This window comes from Fistularia commersonii, chromosome 20, assembly GCF_037954325.1.
Source record: "Fistularia commersonii isolate RoL2024-O1a breed Wild chromosome 20, RoL_Fcom_v1.0, whole genome shotgun sequence".
NCBI classification, from domain to species: Eukaryota; Metazoa; Chordata; class Actinopteri; order Syngnathiformes; family Fistulariidae; genus Fistularia; species Fistularia commersonii.
Window position 1 is genome coordinate 559,599 of NC_141303.1, and position 20,152 is coordinate 579,750.

The following is a 20,152-nucleotide window of genomic DNA, read 5'->3' on the forward strand; positions in this document are numbered from 1 at the left end:
CGCGGAGGAAACCGATCCGGGGAAGTTCTCGCCATCGGTTGCTAAACGTCGGAAAATACGGGTTTAAAACAAAAAAAAGGAACCGGTATATTTGAAATAATAGTATACGTGCCGTCTTCGGAAACCGCTTCTGAATTGATCTGAATGTGAAGTAGCATCTATGTGATTTATGTATGAGATAAATATACATATATATAAACTTCCTGTTTACTTTACACGGAGTTATCTGCCAGCCAATCAGCTCTGGCGATCAGACGTGTGATAGGAAGTTCCTTGTTCCCAGCTGGGCGGAGGATGGCGGCGGTTGCAAAGAAGACGATCCTCAAGGACGGAAGGCGCTCGCCGTTCTCTCCGCGCAATTTTCCATGTTTTCGTCCGGGAAAGCTAATGCTAACGCTCCTAAGAAGCGCCGGCGTTGTGACGCGGGCAGCTGTGTGCGCCCAATGCATTTCCCTTCTCCATGCTTTGCCACGCTAACCTTGAGCGCCGGATTTTCGGGTTGCAGCGGCTTCCAGGCGGCGCAATCCTGGTTTTGAGTGCGGCTGGGAAAGCGTGTCGCGCGACACAAAACACCCCCGGCTGGAAGCGCAGGGCCGGGGAGAAAAAGAGGAGTTTTAGTGAATTAGATCATGAACGGCGAGCCTCTCCTCCCCAGCTGCCCCTCTGCAGTCACTCACGGACGCTACGCCACGGCTGAAGCATGTGAGGGGCAAGTTTTATAACAGGCTGATTGGCTCCGAAGGGCTGGTGTGCTGCTTTCGAGGCCGAGATGGTATTTTCCTGTGGGCTGGTAGTTAAGTGGGACTGGCTGCTTTGGCTCAGTTGGGCGAAGCCAGCTGGGGACCATTACTACTGCAGAAAGAGCACAGCGCCCAACACCTCGGGCCGCGGCAGAAGAGCACGTACAAACTGGAACGGCGTCCAGAAAATGATAAAAGTTCCTGGTGTCTTCCGTCACTCACTCGGTTTACGCCGTCAGAGCACGACGGCATGTGCGACGCGCGGCCGCGAGAGGAATACGCGGCATATTTAACGATCACAAACTGCGATGAAGAGTCGGCGATCGATCTAGTAGTCAACGTTATTGGTTTATCCCTGCGCAAGCTAAACTGGTTCACCAAAACCCCAATTAAAATAGGTTACAGTGTGACATCTCACTTTTCCCATATCTTCGTTGCGCTGGCGTCAGCGGCGGCGGTGGCGGCGGCGGCGGCGGCGGCGGCGAGGCGACTGAAGCGAGGCAAAGCCGAACAGACGTCACAAAGTGTGAGAACCTTTCACGCGTGACAAGATCGAGAGATATTTATCTTATCTCCGATTGCAACTCTTGAGGATTTAGTCGTTAGTTTAGCTAACTGGAGGTGTTGTGCACAAAATGGACTTTTGTTGCAGGTAAAGAAAATTGCAGCAATATTTGTTTGAAAGGCTATTTTGCTGCAGTTGAAGTTCATAAATTGACAAACCAACTAGCAGTTACGATGAGACCCGTCGATCCCACAAATCCCGCCAAAAAAAGGGCGCTTGTCCACAGCGTCGCTCCTCCTTTAGCATGTTAGCTCCTCCGCGGTGTCTCACGTCGTGGTCGTTCCACCTGGTGAGGAAGACGTGGACGTGCCTGATCCCGGCGCAGCTCCGCCATCGGTCGTTCTGCCAATCGACCACTCGGGGGTTAAAGACGGCGTCGCTCCTTCGGAGCTCCTGTCCGGAGCTCCTGTTTTCCTTTTCCCGCGTCTGTAACACCAACATTATTGCTAACTCTTATGTCCCGCCACTTGCTAGCTCCATCTTCTTCTTCTACTTCCAGTTCCTCCAGTCCTTTTCTGGTTTTGTGCATCTGTGGATTAGGATTCTCCCACAATATTCATTTTAACTTGATGGGTGCGCGTCCGGTCGGCTAATTGTTTCCGTTTTGGGGCTCCTGACGCCGTCAATAGCTTTGGTATTTACATTTTATCCAGTGAGCAGTAACCAGATCGCTCAGGACCGATTCATTCATTATCTGCACCGCATTCACACACTTGGCTCAAACATCTAGAGACGTGGAACCGCTCAGCCTCCCGTTCTCAAGCCGGACCGCCGATGTGTTTGGACTGCAAGGGGAAAGCGGAGAACCCGGAGGAACCCGGCGCAGACGCTGGGGAACTCGCAGACTCGCTTCTCCGCGAAGGTCCCGGGTTTGGAAGGGAACCAGGGAGCTTCTCGCCGCGAGGCGGGAGCTCCAACGCTTCGCTTGCATTTCGCATCCCTTGTTTCGAAGCCGCCGTCGTTTCTTCGCTCTAATCCGACTTGGCGTGACGTGATGCTTTCGCCGCTTAGAAATGGGATATTCATCTAAAGGAGGTAGCGTTTCCCCGCCGCGCCTCCTCTCCTCCATCTTTGCTCCTCACCCTCACATCTTCTCGCCGCCACCAGCGTCCCGAGTGTCATCCATTTGTCAGTGTCACATGATAGACGGCAGACCCCACACGTGTGTGTGTGTGTGTGTGTGTGTGTGTGTGCGCGCACATAAGCCAAAACATTCATGCAGGAAACATAGCCCCCCCTACACACACACACACACACACACACACATCTGATGGTGATGAGTCAGGCTTGAGAAAACGCCACAGAGCAGCTCTGAGCCAACGTCTTTTATGAAGCCCCTTCTTCTTTCACTCCCCCTCCATCTCTTCCCATTTTTCCCTCTCTTCATGGCTCAATCTCTCTCTCTCTCTCTTTTGTCCTGGAAGTCGAGCCAGAAGTCATAGCTCTTTCTGTCCGAGACGTCTTTCCAGTTATTTTTCATGCTGGAATCCGCCCCCGTGCCCGGGCTGGACCCACGCTGGACCCACGCCCCCCCTGTGTGACATCAGAGCTCCAGCCACTCGTGCATTGTTCTACAACTGGACGCGCTCGGCGAGTGTGTGTGTGTGTGTTAGTGTGTGTGTGTGTGTGTGTGTGTGTGTGTGTGTGTGAGAGGGTGATAAAGAGTGAGAGCGACGGAGACACCCGATTCCTTTCATTGTTCACCTGACCTGCATCCCAGGAGGCGTGGAGGTCAGGGTGGAGCACCTGGAGGCGCTCAGGAGGACATATCTATCACACACACACACACACACACACACACACACACACATACACACACACACACACAGACACACACACACACACACACATACACACACACACACACACAGACATACACACACACACACACACACACACTATTTGTCTACACACACTCAGACACACCAATCTGATCTGACGAACAAATATATATATAGTATTGTGTAGTATAAACTGTACGGCATATCATCCCATTCTTTAGATTTTCAAATATCGATGCAATTCTGATATTTATGTGTCATGTCCTTCTCATACTCTAAAAATATATAGATAAAACATACACACACACACACACACACAGAAAGATAGATATATTTAGTTCAGAATGTCCCTCTCATTCTCAAATATGTACATTGATGTCTTTATATTTATATATTATCTCCATCTTTCTGTCTGTATATATTTATTTCTATGCTGAAACCATCTATCTATCTATCTATCTATCTATCTATCTATCTATCTATCTATCTATCTATCTATCTATCTATCCATGTTACGTTTGTCCCTTTTCCCCTGTAAACGGATGTCCTTGTCTTCCTATATGGTAATGTTACCTTCTCACCCACACACCCACACACACACACACACACCCACACACACACACACACACACACCCATACACACACACACCGTCGTCGCAGCGGGTCCTGAGAGGACTCCTGTGGGCCGGCGTCTGAAGGTGCAGCGTTGATGCGGCGCTGGTAGCGTGTGTTGTGTAACATGCATGTTTAATGGCGCCTAAATGCTGCGGTCGGCGTCAGCAGAGGTTTCTGGAGGGATCAGGGTTTGGAGTCAAACAAGCATCAATCACTGACGGCCTCGGGCTGAAACCTGGCACGTCCCGCGCGCATCCATCACCTCCTCGTCCTCCCCGACGTGGACTCTGGTTCCAGGGGAACCCGGCGATGAGGTTCGCCCTTTGTTTTTACGGCGCGTCACGTCAACGGCGGGGCTTTAGCGTGACGACGGAGATCCAGTTCTTCACATCCACTTGTGCAAACTAGAACCGTGGGCTCTCCTCAGGAATCTGCGCCCCAGATCTACAAAAACAAACATCTCGGGATTTCTCTGCTTTCTAACCGCGAGCGTGTTGTATTTGCGTCCCGCGGCCGTGACACCGCGCGGATCCTCTGGGAGAGCCGGCAGCGGCGGCGGCGGCGGCGGCGGCGGCGGCGTGATCCACCTCCTCCCGTCCGCCAGAAGGCCTCAGCCGGGTTTAAGGGAATCAGACAAACGTGACAGAAGATAAACGCCGGATTCCACCTGGCGTTTCCAGCTCTCCCCCCTTTGACTGCATGACGTGAAAAGAAACGGCAGATAATAGATCAAATCAAATCAAAAGGATTCGGTTACATATCTACATTTTTTTCACGAGGAGGGTGTCAGAAATTCTCGGAAATAAAAATCTACATTAGTTTAGTCGTGAGATTAAGCGGAGTTTCAGGAAACCGTGTTATTTCATATTATCCTGTTTGACTGCTCATCTTCTCATGAGGAGAAATTGGAAAATGTAAAAAATGAGCAGGTAGGGAACAGGGGTACGAGATACATATTACGAACAGAAAGAAATAAAAAAAATTTAAAAAATGAAAATAGATTTACATTAAATCAAAATGATTAAATTACTTATTGAAATTTTTTACGCGAGGAGGATGTTAGAAATGCTTTGAAATAAGGATGTACATTCGTATCAGCAGTAGTCATGAGATGAAGTGGTGTTTCAGGAAACCGGATTATTTTACAGTAAATTACTTATATTTGACGTCTCACTGCACGACATGAAGACAAACAGTCAAATAAAAACAGGACAGGCCTGGAACAGGGCTACGGGCCACACGGGTATTACAAACAGAAGGGAAATAAACTAAAATTAATGAAAAATACCAAAAACATATCCATATATTTTGGATTTTTTCCCCTCATAAGAAGCGTTAGAAATGCTGAACTGGATCTAAATAACTAGAAGCAGGAGTTGAGCGAAGCTAACAGGGATATTTTACTGGATATTAGGGACTTTGACTGCACTGGACTGATAGTGGACCTCTGCTGGACCTCTGCAGGCCTCGGATTGGCCCCGTGTGTGTGTGTGTGTGTCTGTGTGAGTGTGTGTGCAAGTGTGTGTGTGTGTGTGTGTGAACTGCGATTGGTTCGATTGCATGCTCAATGGACATGTCCAGCCGGTTTTCATTGAATATCTGACAGCTGTAAAAAAGTCATGTAAAATACAGATCTTCCTTTAATATTTTGCGCGAACAGGCCGCAAGAAACACACTTGTATGTGTGTGTGTGTGTGTGTGTGTGTGTGTGTGTGTGTGTGTGTGTGTGTGTGTGTGTGTGTGTGTGTGTGTGTGTGTGTGTGTTGTGGGGGTGATGTCTTCATCGTATGAGGCCTCTCAGTAATAAGGGCATTGCGAGAATCCGGGGCTTTTGAGGTAAATATGGATCGTTTTCTGTCACTCGAATTTACAACCCAGTGTGTGTGGTGTGTGTGTGAGTTTGTGTGTGACGCATGTGTGTGTGAGTTTGTGTGTGACATGTGTGTGTGTGTGTGTGTGTGTGTGTGAGCTCTCCATACAGCCCTCCTTTTCATCAACCACATCAGGGAGCACTGTTTCTTTAAATCCACTATCTCGCTGTCAGGCATTTCAGCTGGTCCTATTGATTACACACACACACACACACACACACACACACACACACACAGATGTATATGGTTAGCATGCTGAAGCTGGTTGGAGTTAGCGTGGAGCCAGTCACACTGTGTGAGAGCCTCCACCCCTGCCTGCTACTGCCACCCTCCACAGCCTCTCCTGCTTCCTGCCTCTCTCACTCTTTTGCGGTGAAAGTGTGACAGTCAGCCGCCGCTCGGCCTGGCCTCATTGCCGTGACACACACACACACACACACACACACACACACACTGAGTTGATCTTGCGTTTCCTGATGAGTCCCCCTCATGACAAACAAGCCATCAGAGCAGAGTGGAGTGGAAGGAGGAGGAGGAGAGAAGGAGGGATGGATGGAAGATGTGAGGAGGAGAAGAGGAGCAGAGGTGTGATGGGAGGAGGAGTGGGGGGGCAGAAGGAGGTGGGCGGAAGGTAGAAGGAAGAGGGGGGGCGAGGTTTGGAGGTTGGGACCCCCGGGGACCCCTAGATCACAACCATGCTAATGAGGAGCTGCCTTGCCAGCAGGAGAGGTGTCAGCTAACTCCTGACAGGTGCACACACACACACACACACACACACACACACACACACACACACACGCACTGACGGCAAGTGCGCCTGGAAGAGCGTGCATGAGGCATGAAAGGGGGAAGGGCGAGGGAGGGGCTGCAGGGACAGGTTTGCGTCCCAGCGGCTTCGCCCGCGGGCTGCTTTGTTCTGTATGGAAATGTGTGTGCGTGGCGTTCGCCGGCCCTCGGTGGAATGCCGGCGTCGCACGGTAAAAACCTGAACCCGAGGAATGCCGCACGCACGCACGCACACACACACACACACACACACACACGTGCACGGATCGAGCCGTTCCTTGTTAACATCGAGCCTCCCCTCTGGAGATCCTGCAGCCGCTCGGTTCCTCAACAATAGAACTCCACCGGTTCTTCTGACGCCGTCGGACGCGGCGACGCACGCCGTCACGTGAGGCGTCCCGGCCTTATTAGCACAAGTCTGATAAGTTCTGCTACCGGACGTTCCTAAAGCGAACAGAAATGTGTGTGTGCTGCGGGGGGGCCGTGCGCTCGCGGTCCACGCCGCGGCTCGGCTTCGCTCGCCGGCATTTTGTTTGTACGTTTCGAGGCAAGAGAGGAAAATAATGGCTATAAAAGGCAATCTGGAAGGAATAAAATCTGATGTAAAGCTCAGATCTAAGTCCCCGGAGACTGCTTTTAATTGGCCCGGTGGTTTTATTTAAAAAAAAAAAACAACCCGGGAGAGAAAGGGGAGCGTTATTACCGGCCCACCTCGACTCGGTGCCTGTGCCAGGGGTTTAATAACTTCCTCCAGGGGCTTCTGGACCTTTAGCTCCTTTTTTCTTCTTCCTCTTCGGGACGAAGCGGTGCCCTTCCATCCGTCTTCATTCCGCCGCTTTATCTGCAGAGAGACGGCCTTTTTCATTATATTACGGCCGTATTATACACTGCCCACGTTTGCCCCAGTCACCTAGGCCCGGATTGTGTGTGTGTGTGTGTGTGTGTGCGAGAGGGAGTGTGTGTGTCAGCGAATCCGGGGTAAATTGGGCGATTAGGTCCGGCGTCGGCGGCGCTGCGGAGGGGAGGAGACGGCGGCGCTAACTGCTCGTTGACCCGGGCGGTCAGCGGAGGACGGGTCCTCATCCGTCCGTAATTACAGCCGCGTGAAGCGCGACACGGCCCGCCGTCGTTCATTAATGGAGGCTTTTATTGGCTGGAGGCGACACACACACACACACACACACACACACACACACACACACACGGCTAAGGGAGAATGAATGGACTCAACCTAAGTGGGGGTGTTTGTGCTGCACATTTAACTCTGGTCTGGTTCACACTGTGGACTTTCCTTTCCTTTCCTTTCCTTTCCTTTCCTTTCCTTTTTCATCCGGTTTCAATTTCCTATCATTTATTTCTTTTCGCTTTCTCTCAGCTCATTCAGTTTATTTTTTTTCCTCCCTCCCTCTGCTCCTTCTGCTTCTTTTCTTCTCACTTCCTTTTTTTTTCTGTTTTTTTTCACGTCCACGTGCAAAACGCATGAATCCAGATTCAGGTTTTTTTTTTTTAATCACGATTTTATTTAAAAAATTTTAAATGCAACTTTCTGCTGCCTGCAACGGAGATTCTTTCACGTCACTATTAATTTTCTTCTCCTTTCACGACGACAATTTAAAAATCCCGGCTTTCATGACTCGTAAGCATCGACGTCTCTGATTGGCCGGCAGACGGCTGAGCTGAGTGCGCCCATTGACCGGCTCTTCTCCTCCACCCTCGTCCTCCCAGCTTCTTTTATTTTCCTCCGTTAACCTCCGTCCTCCCCGACCCCCCGCCTACCTGTCAGGGTGATGAAATTTATCTTCAGCCGCCATTAGCGCCGCCGCCGCCATCCACCGCTGCTCCATCAGCCGCCACATGGCTGCGGCGTGAACACATGACAAGATGTAGACATCGGAGGGGGGGTTGAAAGGTCACGGAGGACTCAAATCTTGACAACTGGGAAAAAAAAACAAACAAAAAAAAAACCCAGCAAATTATCATTTTCACTTCCTGGATCTCACGTCTTCATTTTGTATTGATCCTTGTTTGTTGATGAGATTATGGAGCTCCAGGTCTATAGAGCCGCCCCAGTCCCAGGGGCCGTGTAAATAGCTTCCGTGTGTGTGTGTGTGTGTGTGTGTGTGTGTGTGTGTGTGTGTGTGTGTGTGTGTGTAAGCACGTGCATGCCCGAGCATACCCCCCCTTCCCCTAAAGTCCCTCCACCTCCAGCCTCCCCTTCCTTCCCTCTGCTCTCCCTGTCCAAGCTGCTAAGCTGTCCAGCTCGCCGCTGCCAAGCAAGTGTGTGAAGCCCAGCCAAACTAAACACAGGCAGGCAGCCCGCCACTCGCCACACACACACACACACACACACACACACACAAACGCAAGCATGCACGCGCACACACACACGGAGGCAGCAGAAGTCAGGTCGTGTCCCACCCTGTACAAACAGTGGGAGTGACGCTGCTAACAGATTCCCATTAATAGCCGAGAAAAACAGACAGAATCAGTAAATGAGCCCCTCATTAACCTCTGGTGACCCCGCCTCCCCGGGGAGCTCCACCAATCACAGCGCCAGATCAGCTTCCTGCGCTACACACTGATCCAGCATCAGCTTTTTTCCCCCTTCTCTCATCTGCTCTGCACAATACAAGTATGTGTGTGTGTGTGTGTGTGCGCGCGTGTGTGTGTGTGAGTGTGCATGTGTGTGTGTGTGCGCTTTACATTCAACAGTGACGGCTGACTTTTTTTTAAAGCGACCCTAAACCTCATGAGACGATTCCATTATTTATTAACAAAATAAATAAATAAAATCTATTTTAAATAAATTATTTATCAAATAAAATGATTATATAATTAATAATTATTAATTATTAAATTAATTATTAAAAAATTATCAAATTAATAATTTAATTGTTTTATATAGATGCACTTATATGAATTGATGAATCGGAATAAAATATATGTTTTTATTAAATTATTTCATTATTCTTACAATGTGATTTTTAACGTACTTTTGGGGAAAAAAAGTACTTTAAACTTCCTGCAAAGAGTTAGTTTTGAGACCAGATGGGAAGAAATGCAGGTGCATAATTATTATATTCAAACTACAGATGAATATTCTCATGTGGGGCCGAATTCTTAGCTTGTAACAGTTGAGAAACAGGTTTACATCAGAATTTAAAAAAGAAAAAGTCTTTGCGTGCGTGGCCACGTGGTCTATCAGGATCTGCTGCAGGGCGACTCCGTGTTGCTTCAGCCGACGGATGTCACGTGCATCTCGACCAAAATAGCGTCCGCGTCGAACTTCGGCGTGAAGTCGAGTATATTTTACTTATATACGATCCTAGATTATACGCAATTTAGTAATTGCGGCGCGACGACCCGAGACCCGCGTGATGACTCTCCAACTGGTCGACATGGCAACAGCGCGGTGACTGATCGATTCATTTGGTCTTATTAAGCCGCGCCGTTTAAACGGGCAATTTATCAGTGAGTGACATGAAATCGGGGGGCCGTGTGTCTGCATCTGTGTGTGTGTGTGTGTGTGTGTGTGTGTGTGTGTGTGTGTGTGTTGACAACCTATCACTTTACTGTACTGGGTATTGCAGAGCCGTGCTCCACGTGGCTGCTGCATGAAGACCAGAAAGATCTGAGTTGTTGACACATCACCGCTGTCACCTCCGCTGTCAGGCCTTTTACCCTCCCCCGCCCTCTTCCACATCTTCTTTTCTTGTCTCTCTCTCGCTCTTCTTCCTTTCCTTCCCCTCCTCCTCCTCCTCCTCCTCCTCCTCCTCCTCCTCCTCCTCCCGTCTCCATATGGAAATGACAGAGTCGCCGAGATGGATCCGTATATTAAAGCCAAGCTGACATTAGCATTAGCATAATGCGTTGTGGCCTTAGGGCAGGACCTGCCATCTGCATTAGCCTGTAGATACACGTGCAAGCTCGCTCACACACACACACACACACACACACACATAAGCGCAGACAGATAAACATTTGCACAAAATGGAGGACCTTCATGACGAGATGTCAGGTGGAGAACATCCGCCTCGGTTAAAGTGAGGCGGAGATGAGTATAAAAAGAAGAAAATGAGTCTGACATTTCCAAATTCAATTTAGGAAAGCTCTTATTTTGAAAGGGACACGAAAAAAAAAAATTGTTTGACTGTAAAAGTACGACTTTATCCTCCTATGACGAGATAAATATTAGCATTGGAATATGCTTTTTTCAGCGGAAGCGAGAGGAAAATACCAGGAGGTCAGCAGAGGCGGGAACGATGGTTAGATGTTCCGGAGACAAAGCGGGACTCGGCCGGAGGAGAGGAGGCGAAGAGGACCGGAGAGGAGAAGAAGGCTGGCATCTTTTGTGACCGCCGTGTTTCTGTGCTCCCGCAGATAAAGATGAGCCGTCCAGCTACATCTGCACCAGCTGCAAGCAGACCTTCACCAGCGCCTGGTTCCTGCTCCAGCACGCCCAGCACACCCACGGCATTCGCATCTACCTGGACAACCACCCGGCCAACTGCTCGCTCACGCCGCGCATGGCCCTGCCGCCGCCGCCGGGGGCCGACGCGCTCCCCCGCTCGCCGCTGCCCACCTTCCTCGGAGACGCCAACCCGTTCCACCTCCTCCGCATGGCGGCGCCGCTGCTCAGGGAACACCCGCCGCCGCCGGGCTTCATGGAGACCCGGCTGCCGGCGACGCCGCCCTTCGTCAGCCCGCCGCCGCCTCCCAGGCCGCCGCTGGAGCGCCTGGGCCCCGAGGAGATGGGGCTGCTGTCGCAGCACCCCAGTGCCTTCGAGCGGGTGATGCGTATGACCCCCATGGAGCCCCCGTCCATGGACTTCTCCCGCCGCCTGCGCGAGTTGGCGGGCAACACCACCAACAACGGCGGGCCCACGCCGCCGCTGTCGCCCAACCGCGTGCCGCCCATGCACCGCCTGCTCAGCCCCACCCTCTTCCAGCCGGGCTCCAAACCCGCCGCCTTCCTAAACTACGCCCCGCAGCCGCCGACCCCCCAGGGCGCCCACGGCTCCTCCAGCCCGCCCGACGGCCAGGGCTCGGCCTCGGGGAAGGCCAAGTCCTGCGAGTTCTGCGGCAAGATTTTCAAGTTCCAGAGCAACCTGATCGTGCACCGGCGCAGCCACACGGGCGAGCGGCCGTACAAGTGTCACCTGTGCGACCACGCCTGCTCGCAGGCCAGCAAGCTGAAGAGGCACATGAAGACGCACATGCACAACAAGTCGGGGTCCATGGGGGGCTCCCCGGAGCCGGGGAGCCGGGGCGACGGCGGCGACGGCGACGACAAGAGCCGGGAGGGCAACGCCCGGAGCGTGGGGATGGACAACGAGGAGGAGGAAGAGGAGGAGGAGGAGGAGGACGAGGAGGAGGAAGAGGACGAGGAGGAGCTGAGGAACGGCGGCCGGCCCGACTCCAACCTGAGCGACGAATCGCAGGAGTTCCACGGCAACGGCGAGAACGGGCCCAGGCCGTCGCCCCCGGAGAAGCGCCTGGGCTCGGAGCGGGCGGGCGAGAGCGGCGGCGGCGGCGGCGGCATGGGCGGCGGCGGCGGCGGCGGCGGCGGCGGCATGGGCGTCCTGCACCCGTACAACCACCTCGACAATCACCTCAGACTGAACCCCAACAAGAGGAGCCTGGAGCGGCAGCCCAACGGCGACGGCGGCGAGCGGGGGCAGCTGGAGCGGCCCTCGGAGCGCGTGCAGGACCTCATGCAGCGGGAGGAGCGCCAGGACGCCCGGCCCGCCATGAACGGCAGGATGGCGGCGTCGGAGGCGGAAGCCTTCCCGGGGCTTTTCCAGCGGCGGCCCACTCCCATCGCCAGCCCGAGCCCCTCCAACAACAAGAGGATCAAGATAGAGAAGGAGCAGCTGGAGATCCCGCCCGCCATCCCGCTCATCTCCCCGGAGAACGTGTACTCGCAACTGCTGGCCGGCTACGCCGCCTCGCGCCACTTCATCCGGGAGCCTTTCCTGGGATTCACCGACTCGCGCCGCTCGCCCTTCGCCACCTCCTCGGAGCACTCCTCCTCCGAGACGGGCAGCCTGAGGTTCTCCACCCCGCCGGGGGAGCTGATGGAGGCGGGGAGCGCCTCGGGGCGCAGCGGCAGCAGCACCCCGCACCTCCTGCGGGGGCCGGGGCCGGGACGACCGCCCAGCTCCAAGGAGCGGAGGAACGACACCTGCGAGTACTGCGGCAAGGTGTTCAAGAACTGCAGCAACCTGACGGTGCACCGGCGCAGCCACACGGGCGAGCGGCCGTACAAGTGCGACCTGTGCAGCTACGCCTGCGCCCAGAGCTCCAAGCTGACGCGCCACATGAAGACCCACGGCCAGTTCGGGAAGGAGGTCTACCGCTGCGACATCTGCCACATGCCCTTCAGCGTCTACAGCACGCTGGAGAAACACATGAAGAAGTGGCACGGAGAACATTTGATGGCCAGCGAGGTCAAACTGGAGCAGGCGGACAGAGGTTGAGACGGCGGACTCGGGTTGCACGGGCAGACACGCACACACACGCACACACACACACACACACACACACACACACACACACACAAATCCCTATGACTACTTCTACAGCTACGGGCCGAGGCTGGATAATCTCTCTTTAGAAAAAAAAAAAGAAATAAAAAATTCAAATGGAAAAAAACTAAAAAAAAAAAAAACAAAAAAAAAAAAAAAAAAAAAAGAATGATTGATGTTAATCTTTTTTTTTCTTTTCTTGTCACAGACACCTGAGAATATTAGGAAAAATTAGAAAAAAAAAAAAAAAGGGGGAAACTTTAACGCGAATTTTCCTCCGCGACGCCCCAGCCTGGCGTTTCTCTGCAGATGTCACCAGGCGGGGCGTCCGCGGAGCCTTTCTACTGTGCAATAATTTCTGTATTTATTCAATTTTTTTGTATTGATATTTGGCATGTGCAGAAACATCTTTGTGGGGATTTCATACGGAATTAGTTTTTAAACGTGTCCGAGACAACGACGAGGAAAAAAAGGAAAAAAAAAAAAAATCTTTTCTAAAAACTCGAAAGAAGTCACCCTTATAAAACATCTTTTTTTTGTTTGTTTTTTTTTTTCCTTTAAGGAACCCTGAGAGTAAAACCGTGTCGGGCGGTTTGCTTTTTAAAAGCAAATTGTTTTTTCCTACATGAGCTGCAGCAGCGGACTACAATCCACCCCCTCACACGCAGGCCTAAAGCACTGAATGTCAGCCTGACAATAAAAAGAGCGTGCTGGATTTTAAAAATCCAAACGTCTTATTGAAAAAAAAAAAAACAACAAAAAAAAAACCCTGGTATGTTAACATTTAATTTATTCTGGATTTTTTTTCAAATTTTTTTATATATATTGGCTTGTGAATTTCAATAAAAACAAACGAAAAAAAAAACCAATTACTGTATTGCTGTCCTCGCTTCAGCCTGGACAAAAATAAAGGTTGCACTTAATGGAAAAAAAAAGAAATACCCCCTAACTGCTCAGTACATTCCCGATGTAGGATTTAACCACCATATTTAATATGTTAAATAAGTTAAGACTACTTGTGATCAATGTGAGGAGACCAGTCCTGTTTATCGTTTGTAAATATTTTCTTTTTTTTATTATTATATATAAATATATATATACATATAAATGTTAAAACAAGCCCCGACTGTACATGAAATACGGCCTGGAACAATCAAAAAAAAAGGAGAAAAAAAAAGCAGCTGCTTGCGTCATCATTGCGACAACAAGTGTAACTATCACGCGTGAGCTCTTCGTCGGTCCCAACAGGATTAGCACCCCCGACGTGTGTGTGTGCGCGCTCACACACACACACACACACACACACACACACACACACACACACACACACACACACATACACACTCACTTCCCGGATTGGTTAAACCGAGGTTTCTTTACCAGGCGTGACGGCTCTCTGACCCGCCACGGCTAACACTGGTTAAAACTCCATCTCTGCACGAGTGTGTGTGTGTGTGTGTGTGTGTGTGTGTGTGTGTGTGTGTGTGTGTGTGTGTGTGCGTGTGTGTTAATCTCTCTCCCCCCTCAGCGTCCTCTCTCACACCTCACTTGCTCGAATTCAGGCCTTGCGGACTGATATGGATTTAATGATCCGGGAACAGGTTTTTTTTTTGCCACTACTATCATTATTTTATTATTATTGAACATGAAAAATATAATAATAATATTCATGATTATTATTATTATTTTTTTCTTTGCCACCCATCGTGAGAAGTCAAAAAAAGGCCGTGCGGGTAATGACTTCTTTTTCTTTGGTCGTACGGCCGCACTCAAAGAGGGAGGTGGGATGACCTTGAGGAAAAAACTCATAATGAAAGAGTGGATGGGAGAAGGAGGGAAGAGGAAGAGAGAAAGAGAGAGAGAGAGACCCTGACCAGAGGAGGAGAAAGAGAGGAGTCATTCATAAGAAATTGGAAGCATATGAAATGTGTGTGTGTGTGTGTGTGTTTATGATAATACACCCAAATGCGCATCTAGTCACCGGCCACATCTTATGACAGACCACGGCAGCGAGGCGGAGGGAGGCCGGCAGCCACATGAAAGCGGGCGACGGGTTCGGAGAGGCTGAAATCATCCTCGTCTTTCTCTCTTTTGTTTTTTTTTTCTCTATTTTCCGCACAAAGGTAACAAAAAGGCGTCGCCGGTATGACGGCGAATCGGTCGGAAGACTAAAAGAAAAACTCGCCCCCGCCGAGAGCGTGGAGGCGCAAGCTCCTGTAACATACGCACATTTTTAAAATGTCATTTCTTTTGCCATTATAGGGTTCGGCTTCGGAGGGGAAAAAAAAAATTGCCTTCAAATGTTGTACCGTGGAATGACACGGCAGAGGTTTAACAAGAATCAGAAAATAAATGACAAAATCGGGACGTTCAGGTCTTTCCCACGTGTTTACAGCGCTGAAGTGTGCCATAGAAAAGGAAATACTCTGTGTCGGTGTCTTTGCTAACAATGAAAGTATTCTCTTCTCCGAGGTTTTATTTTTTACCATTACGCCGGTGGAGGGATTTTATCTTCATTAACTGAGTTCTGTATTATTACTGTATCTTTTTTTTTTTTATTTTTTTTTTATGTAATATAACAGATTCATGCCAGGATATTATTATTTTTTTTTTTTTTTAAACAAGAGTGGTGCCATAATTGAGTGTCTTTTTTTTGTCTTTTTTTTAATTTTATTTTTAATTTTTAGGATTATTTCCCTGTTGTTGGGCTTGGTTAAGCTATCCTTATGTAGATGTAAAAATTCAGAAGAAAATAAAACGAAAAAATAAAAAAAAATTAAAAAAAAGGCGTAGATGGACTTAACGGAGTAAAAGCCGAGCAGGGGGAAATGTACGGTTCGTTAGGGAAATGCTTTTCCGAATCGATTCACCGACGTCATGTTTTAGTTTCCCCCTCATGGTTGGTTGAAGGTCTTGTGACGGCACTCATTTTCATACTTCACTTTTCACAAATTTCACTCTTTGTACAAAAAAAAACAACAAAAAAAAACTTTTCCGTTTTCTCTTTTTGTTTTTGTTTTTTTTTTGTTTGTTTTGTTTTGGGAGGAGTGCATCATTGTGGAAAAAAAAAGTGATTTCAGAACAGTACACATCTGCTGTTTGGAATATATATGTATTTTTGTAATGTGTTGAAAAATCAATACAAGAAAGCCAACACTTCAATAAATGTTGCGATTGCTCTATGATCCAAGCAGCTCCTTCTCTCCGTTATTCCAACGCAGGCTGGAGAAAAATGCAACGGGACCCCCTTTTTTTCCCCCCAAATTAAATTCATTCATTCATTCATTCATTCATTACCTATCCCATCATATATCTCGGCCGTGATTGGGCGAGAGGTGGGGTTCAACCCGGACCTGTCAATCACCGGGCCACATGAAGGGACATAGAACCGTTCACCCTCTCATCCACACATTTATAAACATACATGCATCTGTTCACCCTCTCATCCACACATTTATAAACATACATGCATTTGAATGCATTTTTTTCTTGAATGTTTCTATTTGTGTCAATAGCAATACACATTCATTCACAACTCTGCTGCAGGCGCATTCCACGCGTTTTTCGATATTATCGAGTCGTGTTTAGGTGAGGAGCACCCGTATAGACGTACATGGCAACCGTTCACCCTCTCATTCACCCGTCGTATACACAAGTACAACCTTTCACTCACTCATTCACACCTTAAATAGACAAACACCTATTTGCGCTGTCATTCACACCTTATACAAACAAACAGTGCGACTTTTCACCCTCTCATTCATTCACGCATCATCTAGAGAAATACAACATTTCGTCCACACCTCATATATAGACATGCAACTATTCATTACATTACATTACATTTGGCAGACGCTTTTGTCCAAAGCGACTTACAATAGAGAACATAGGGACTGCAAATACACTTGCAAATACACGATGCACAGGAAATATACAGAACAGTAAGCTTGGGTTAGTGAGGGTTTTTTTTTTTTCTTTTTGGACAGAGACACACAAACGTACACACAAACGTACACACACACACACTGCATAGCCTAACTTACTGCCAACCTGATCTGGGGCATCGGTGCAGTAAAAAGTCCTGAAAGAGACACGTTTTTACCTGTTTCTTGAAGGTCACTTCTTATTCACTCACTCATTCACACGCCATCTAGAGACAGACAAGCATTCACCCTCCTATTCACACGTGATAAGGCGGACAAATAATTATTCACCCTCTCATTTGCATATCATTAAGAGACAAACCACCATTCACTCATTCATGAAGGAACGTACAAGCATTCACTCACTCAAATGCCATAGAGACACTTCTGTTATTATTATTGTCAATTCCCCAATCATATTATAATGAGTTTTTATTATTACTATTGTTGTTGTTATTTTCCTTCAAAACTGCACATAAATGAAATCAACTGATTATTATCAAACGCCCAACAGAATTCAAATCCCTGCTCGTGTAAATGTGCTCTGCTCCGTCAGAGGTGACGTCAGCCGTTTCCTGTTAGAAGGAAGGCGCCGTGAAGAAAATATCTGCAGATGTGGTTATTTCACGTCGAGCAGAAAGCAATTTTCCCTTTTCGACGCCGATCGAAGACAACGGCGAGGCAATAACCTGCTCATCGGGAGCGATTAGCCGCTCGCTGATTTTTGGACACGTCACCTCCCGAGAGACCGGCGGGTTCGAAACCCGGACCGGGGGAAATAACAAGGAGCGCATTAATACGTCCAAAGCGGCGATAACCCCGGTGTGTTTGTGTGTGAATCCAAACAGTGGCTTTGCTTCATCGCGCCGCCGGTGCTTCCGCGTCTCCGACGCTGTAAGAACAATGACAACAATGACACGAGGCCGTCCCGGGGTTTTCACCCGCAGCCGTTCGCATTTCCTGCATAGCGGACGCGTTCGCGGCAGAAGAAACACCAGCAGATAGTCGCCAGGACCGAGAGAACGCCGCACACTCCACGCGTGCACGTTGTGCAACGTCAGCGAACAAAGACCGGCCGAGGCCCGTCGTGCAAAACAACACGTCCTCCCGCAAAAGGCCGATAAATACAGTCAGCTGGCGGAGCGTCGCACCAAGACCGGGTGTTTCTGCTTCATGTGAATCCTGAGCTGAAGTCCAGTGTTGCTGCAGCCAGTTCCTTCTGTGAGGGTTCATCTTCTCACCGCTCGTCCTGCACTCGGGGTCACGGGAGCGGCCGGAGGTGGGGTTCACCCAGCGGCAACACACACATCCATTCACGTCACACACACACACACGGATATTCATCCTTTCATTTAACCATCATGGTTTTATCATTATTGTTTTCATATTTTTTTTAAATCTATTTTTATCCTTATTGTTGTCATTTTGTTGTGTATTTTTATCCTTATTGTTGTTATTCTGTTGTCAGTTTTTATCTTTATTGTTGTCATTTTTTATCTGTTTTTATCCTTCTTGTCATTCTGTTATCTATTTTTATCCTTATTGTTGTTAATGTTTTAATCTATTTTTATCCTTATTGTTGTCAATGTTTCAATCTATTTTATCCTTATTGTTGTCATTTTCTTATCCATTTTTTTTATTCTTGTTGTCGTTCCTTTCACATCCTGTTTATTTTTATCCTTGTTGTTATTTTGTTGTGTATTTTTATCCTTATTGTTGTTATTCTGTTGTCAATTTTTATCTTTATTGTTGTTATTTTTTATCTGTTTTTATCCTTGTTGTCATTCTGTTAACTACTTTTATCCTTATTGTTGTTAATGTTTCAATCTATTTTATCCTTATTGTTGTCATTCTGTTATCTATTTTTATCCTTATTGTTGTCAATGTTTCAATCTGTTTTATCCTTATTGTTGTCATTCTGTTATCTATTTTTATCCTTATTGTTGTCAATGTTTCAATCTGTTTTATCCTTATTGTTGTCATTTTGTTATCAATTTTTTTATTCTTGTTGTCGTTCCTTTCACATCCTGTGTATTTTTATCCTTGTTGTTATTTTGTTGTGTATTTTTATCCTTATTGTTGTTATTCTGTTGTCAATTTTTATCTTTATTGTTGTTATTTTTTATCTATTTTTATCCTTGTTGTCATTCCGTTATCAATTTTTATTATTCTTGTTGTCGTTCCTTTCACATCCTGTTTATTTTTATCCTTGTTGCTATTTTGTTGTCTATTTTTATCCCGATTGTTGCCATTCTGTTATCTATTTTTTTACTATTGTTGTTTTTTCATTCCATTCACATCCTGTTTATTTTAAACCCTGTTATCATTCCGTTCTCTGTTCCTATTCTAACCTTAATTGTCTCTTCTGTTGATATTTCTATTCAAATTTATTGATATTGTTATTGTTGCGCTGCTGTGACAACCAGTTTTCCCCTATGGGGCTGAACCAAGTATTATCTTATCTCACATAAAGACATACGACCATTCACTCTTTCATTCACACCACATGTGGAAACCAGGCTTCTGCTCTCTGAGGCCTCTGATGCTCCCTGACACTTTTGAGGATTACATAAAAATGTACTTCATTTTAGTTTGTTCATTTTTAAAATGCCATTTTAAATTTGAAGATGATGGCGATCTTGTAACATCTAGATTAAAAAATGTTTTTGTGGCGTCAGTAAAAGGATGACGGCGCACAGAGAGAGGACAGATTTTGGGATCATTTAAGTTTGTCTTTTTTCAGAAATAAAAGAAGGACTCAAAAAGACATTGAATATTTTGCTTTAAAATGACCTTCAACCCAAAATCTTTTTACTTTAAAGTAAATTAAAGAAAGAAATGTAATTTTCTTCCTTCAGTTCGTCAAAAAATGTCATAAAAAATGCAACACACGTTTTGTTTCTACATAACATAGAGGCAAAAATCCACAGCTTTAAATGCCGTGTAAATTCATTTTACATTTTAAAGGGTTGTTCATCTGATACACAGATAATACCACAGACATGTGCTATCAATGTCATTGTATATACTTATTACTTCAATCATTTTTATGGTAATTTTCGTGGGCATTAGAAAGCTTTTTCCAGGGTGGGGACGGTGTTCAGTATCCTGCGCTCTGATTGGCTCAGCCACCGTAGCATCATTCTCTGCATGTCCCGGCTCGGCATTCAACATCCTGCCATTTCAATTTCCCATCCATGTTCAGCCGCCAACTACAGGGTTCCTCTGCCGCCTTGTGTTTGTGTGACTTCTACAGGAGGGGTTTTATAAGAATACGGGAAAAGTTGTATGGTGAGGGTTGGAGATATTTAAGATAGCGTCATTTCCTGACTTTTGAGCGCACC

At 47.7% G+C, this 20,152-nt stretch overlaps 1 protein-coding gene across 1 annotated transcript in view; it reads left to right on the forward strand.

The window, feature by feature from the left end:
• The window catches only part of bcl11bb (BCL11 transcription factor B b), a 31,118-nt gene extending 17,294 nt beyond the window's left edge, over positions 1-13,824 (forward strand). The window contains exon 3 of the mRNA XM_086166667.1: positions 10,739-13,824. Within this exon, the coding sequence (XP_086022793.1) occupies positions 10,739-12,837 (2,099 nt within the window). The 3' untranslated portion in view covers positions 12,838-13,824. The remainder of the gene's footprint in view (positions 1-10,738) is intronic.
• The last annotated feature ends 6,328 nt before the right edge of the window (positions 13,825-20,152 follow it).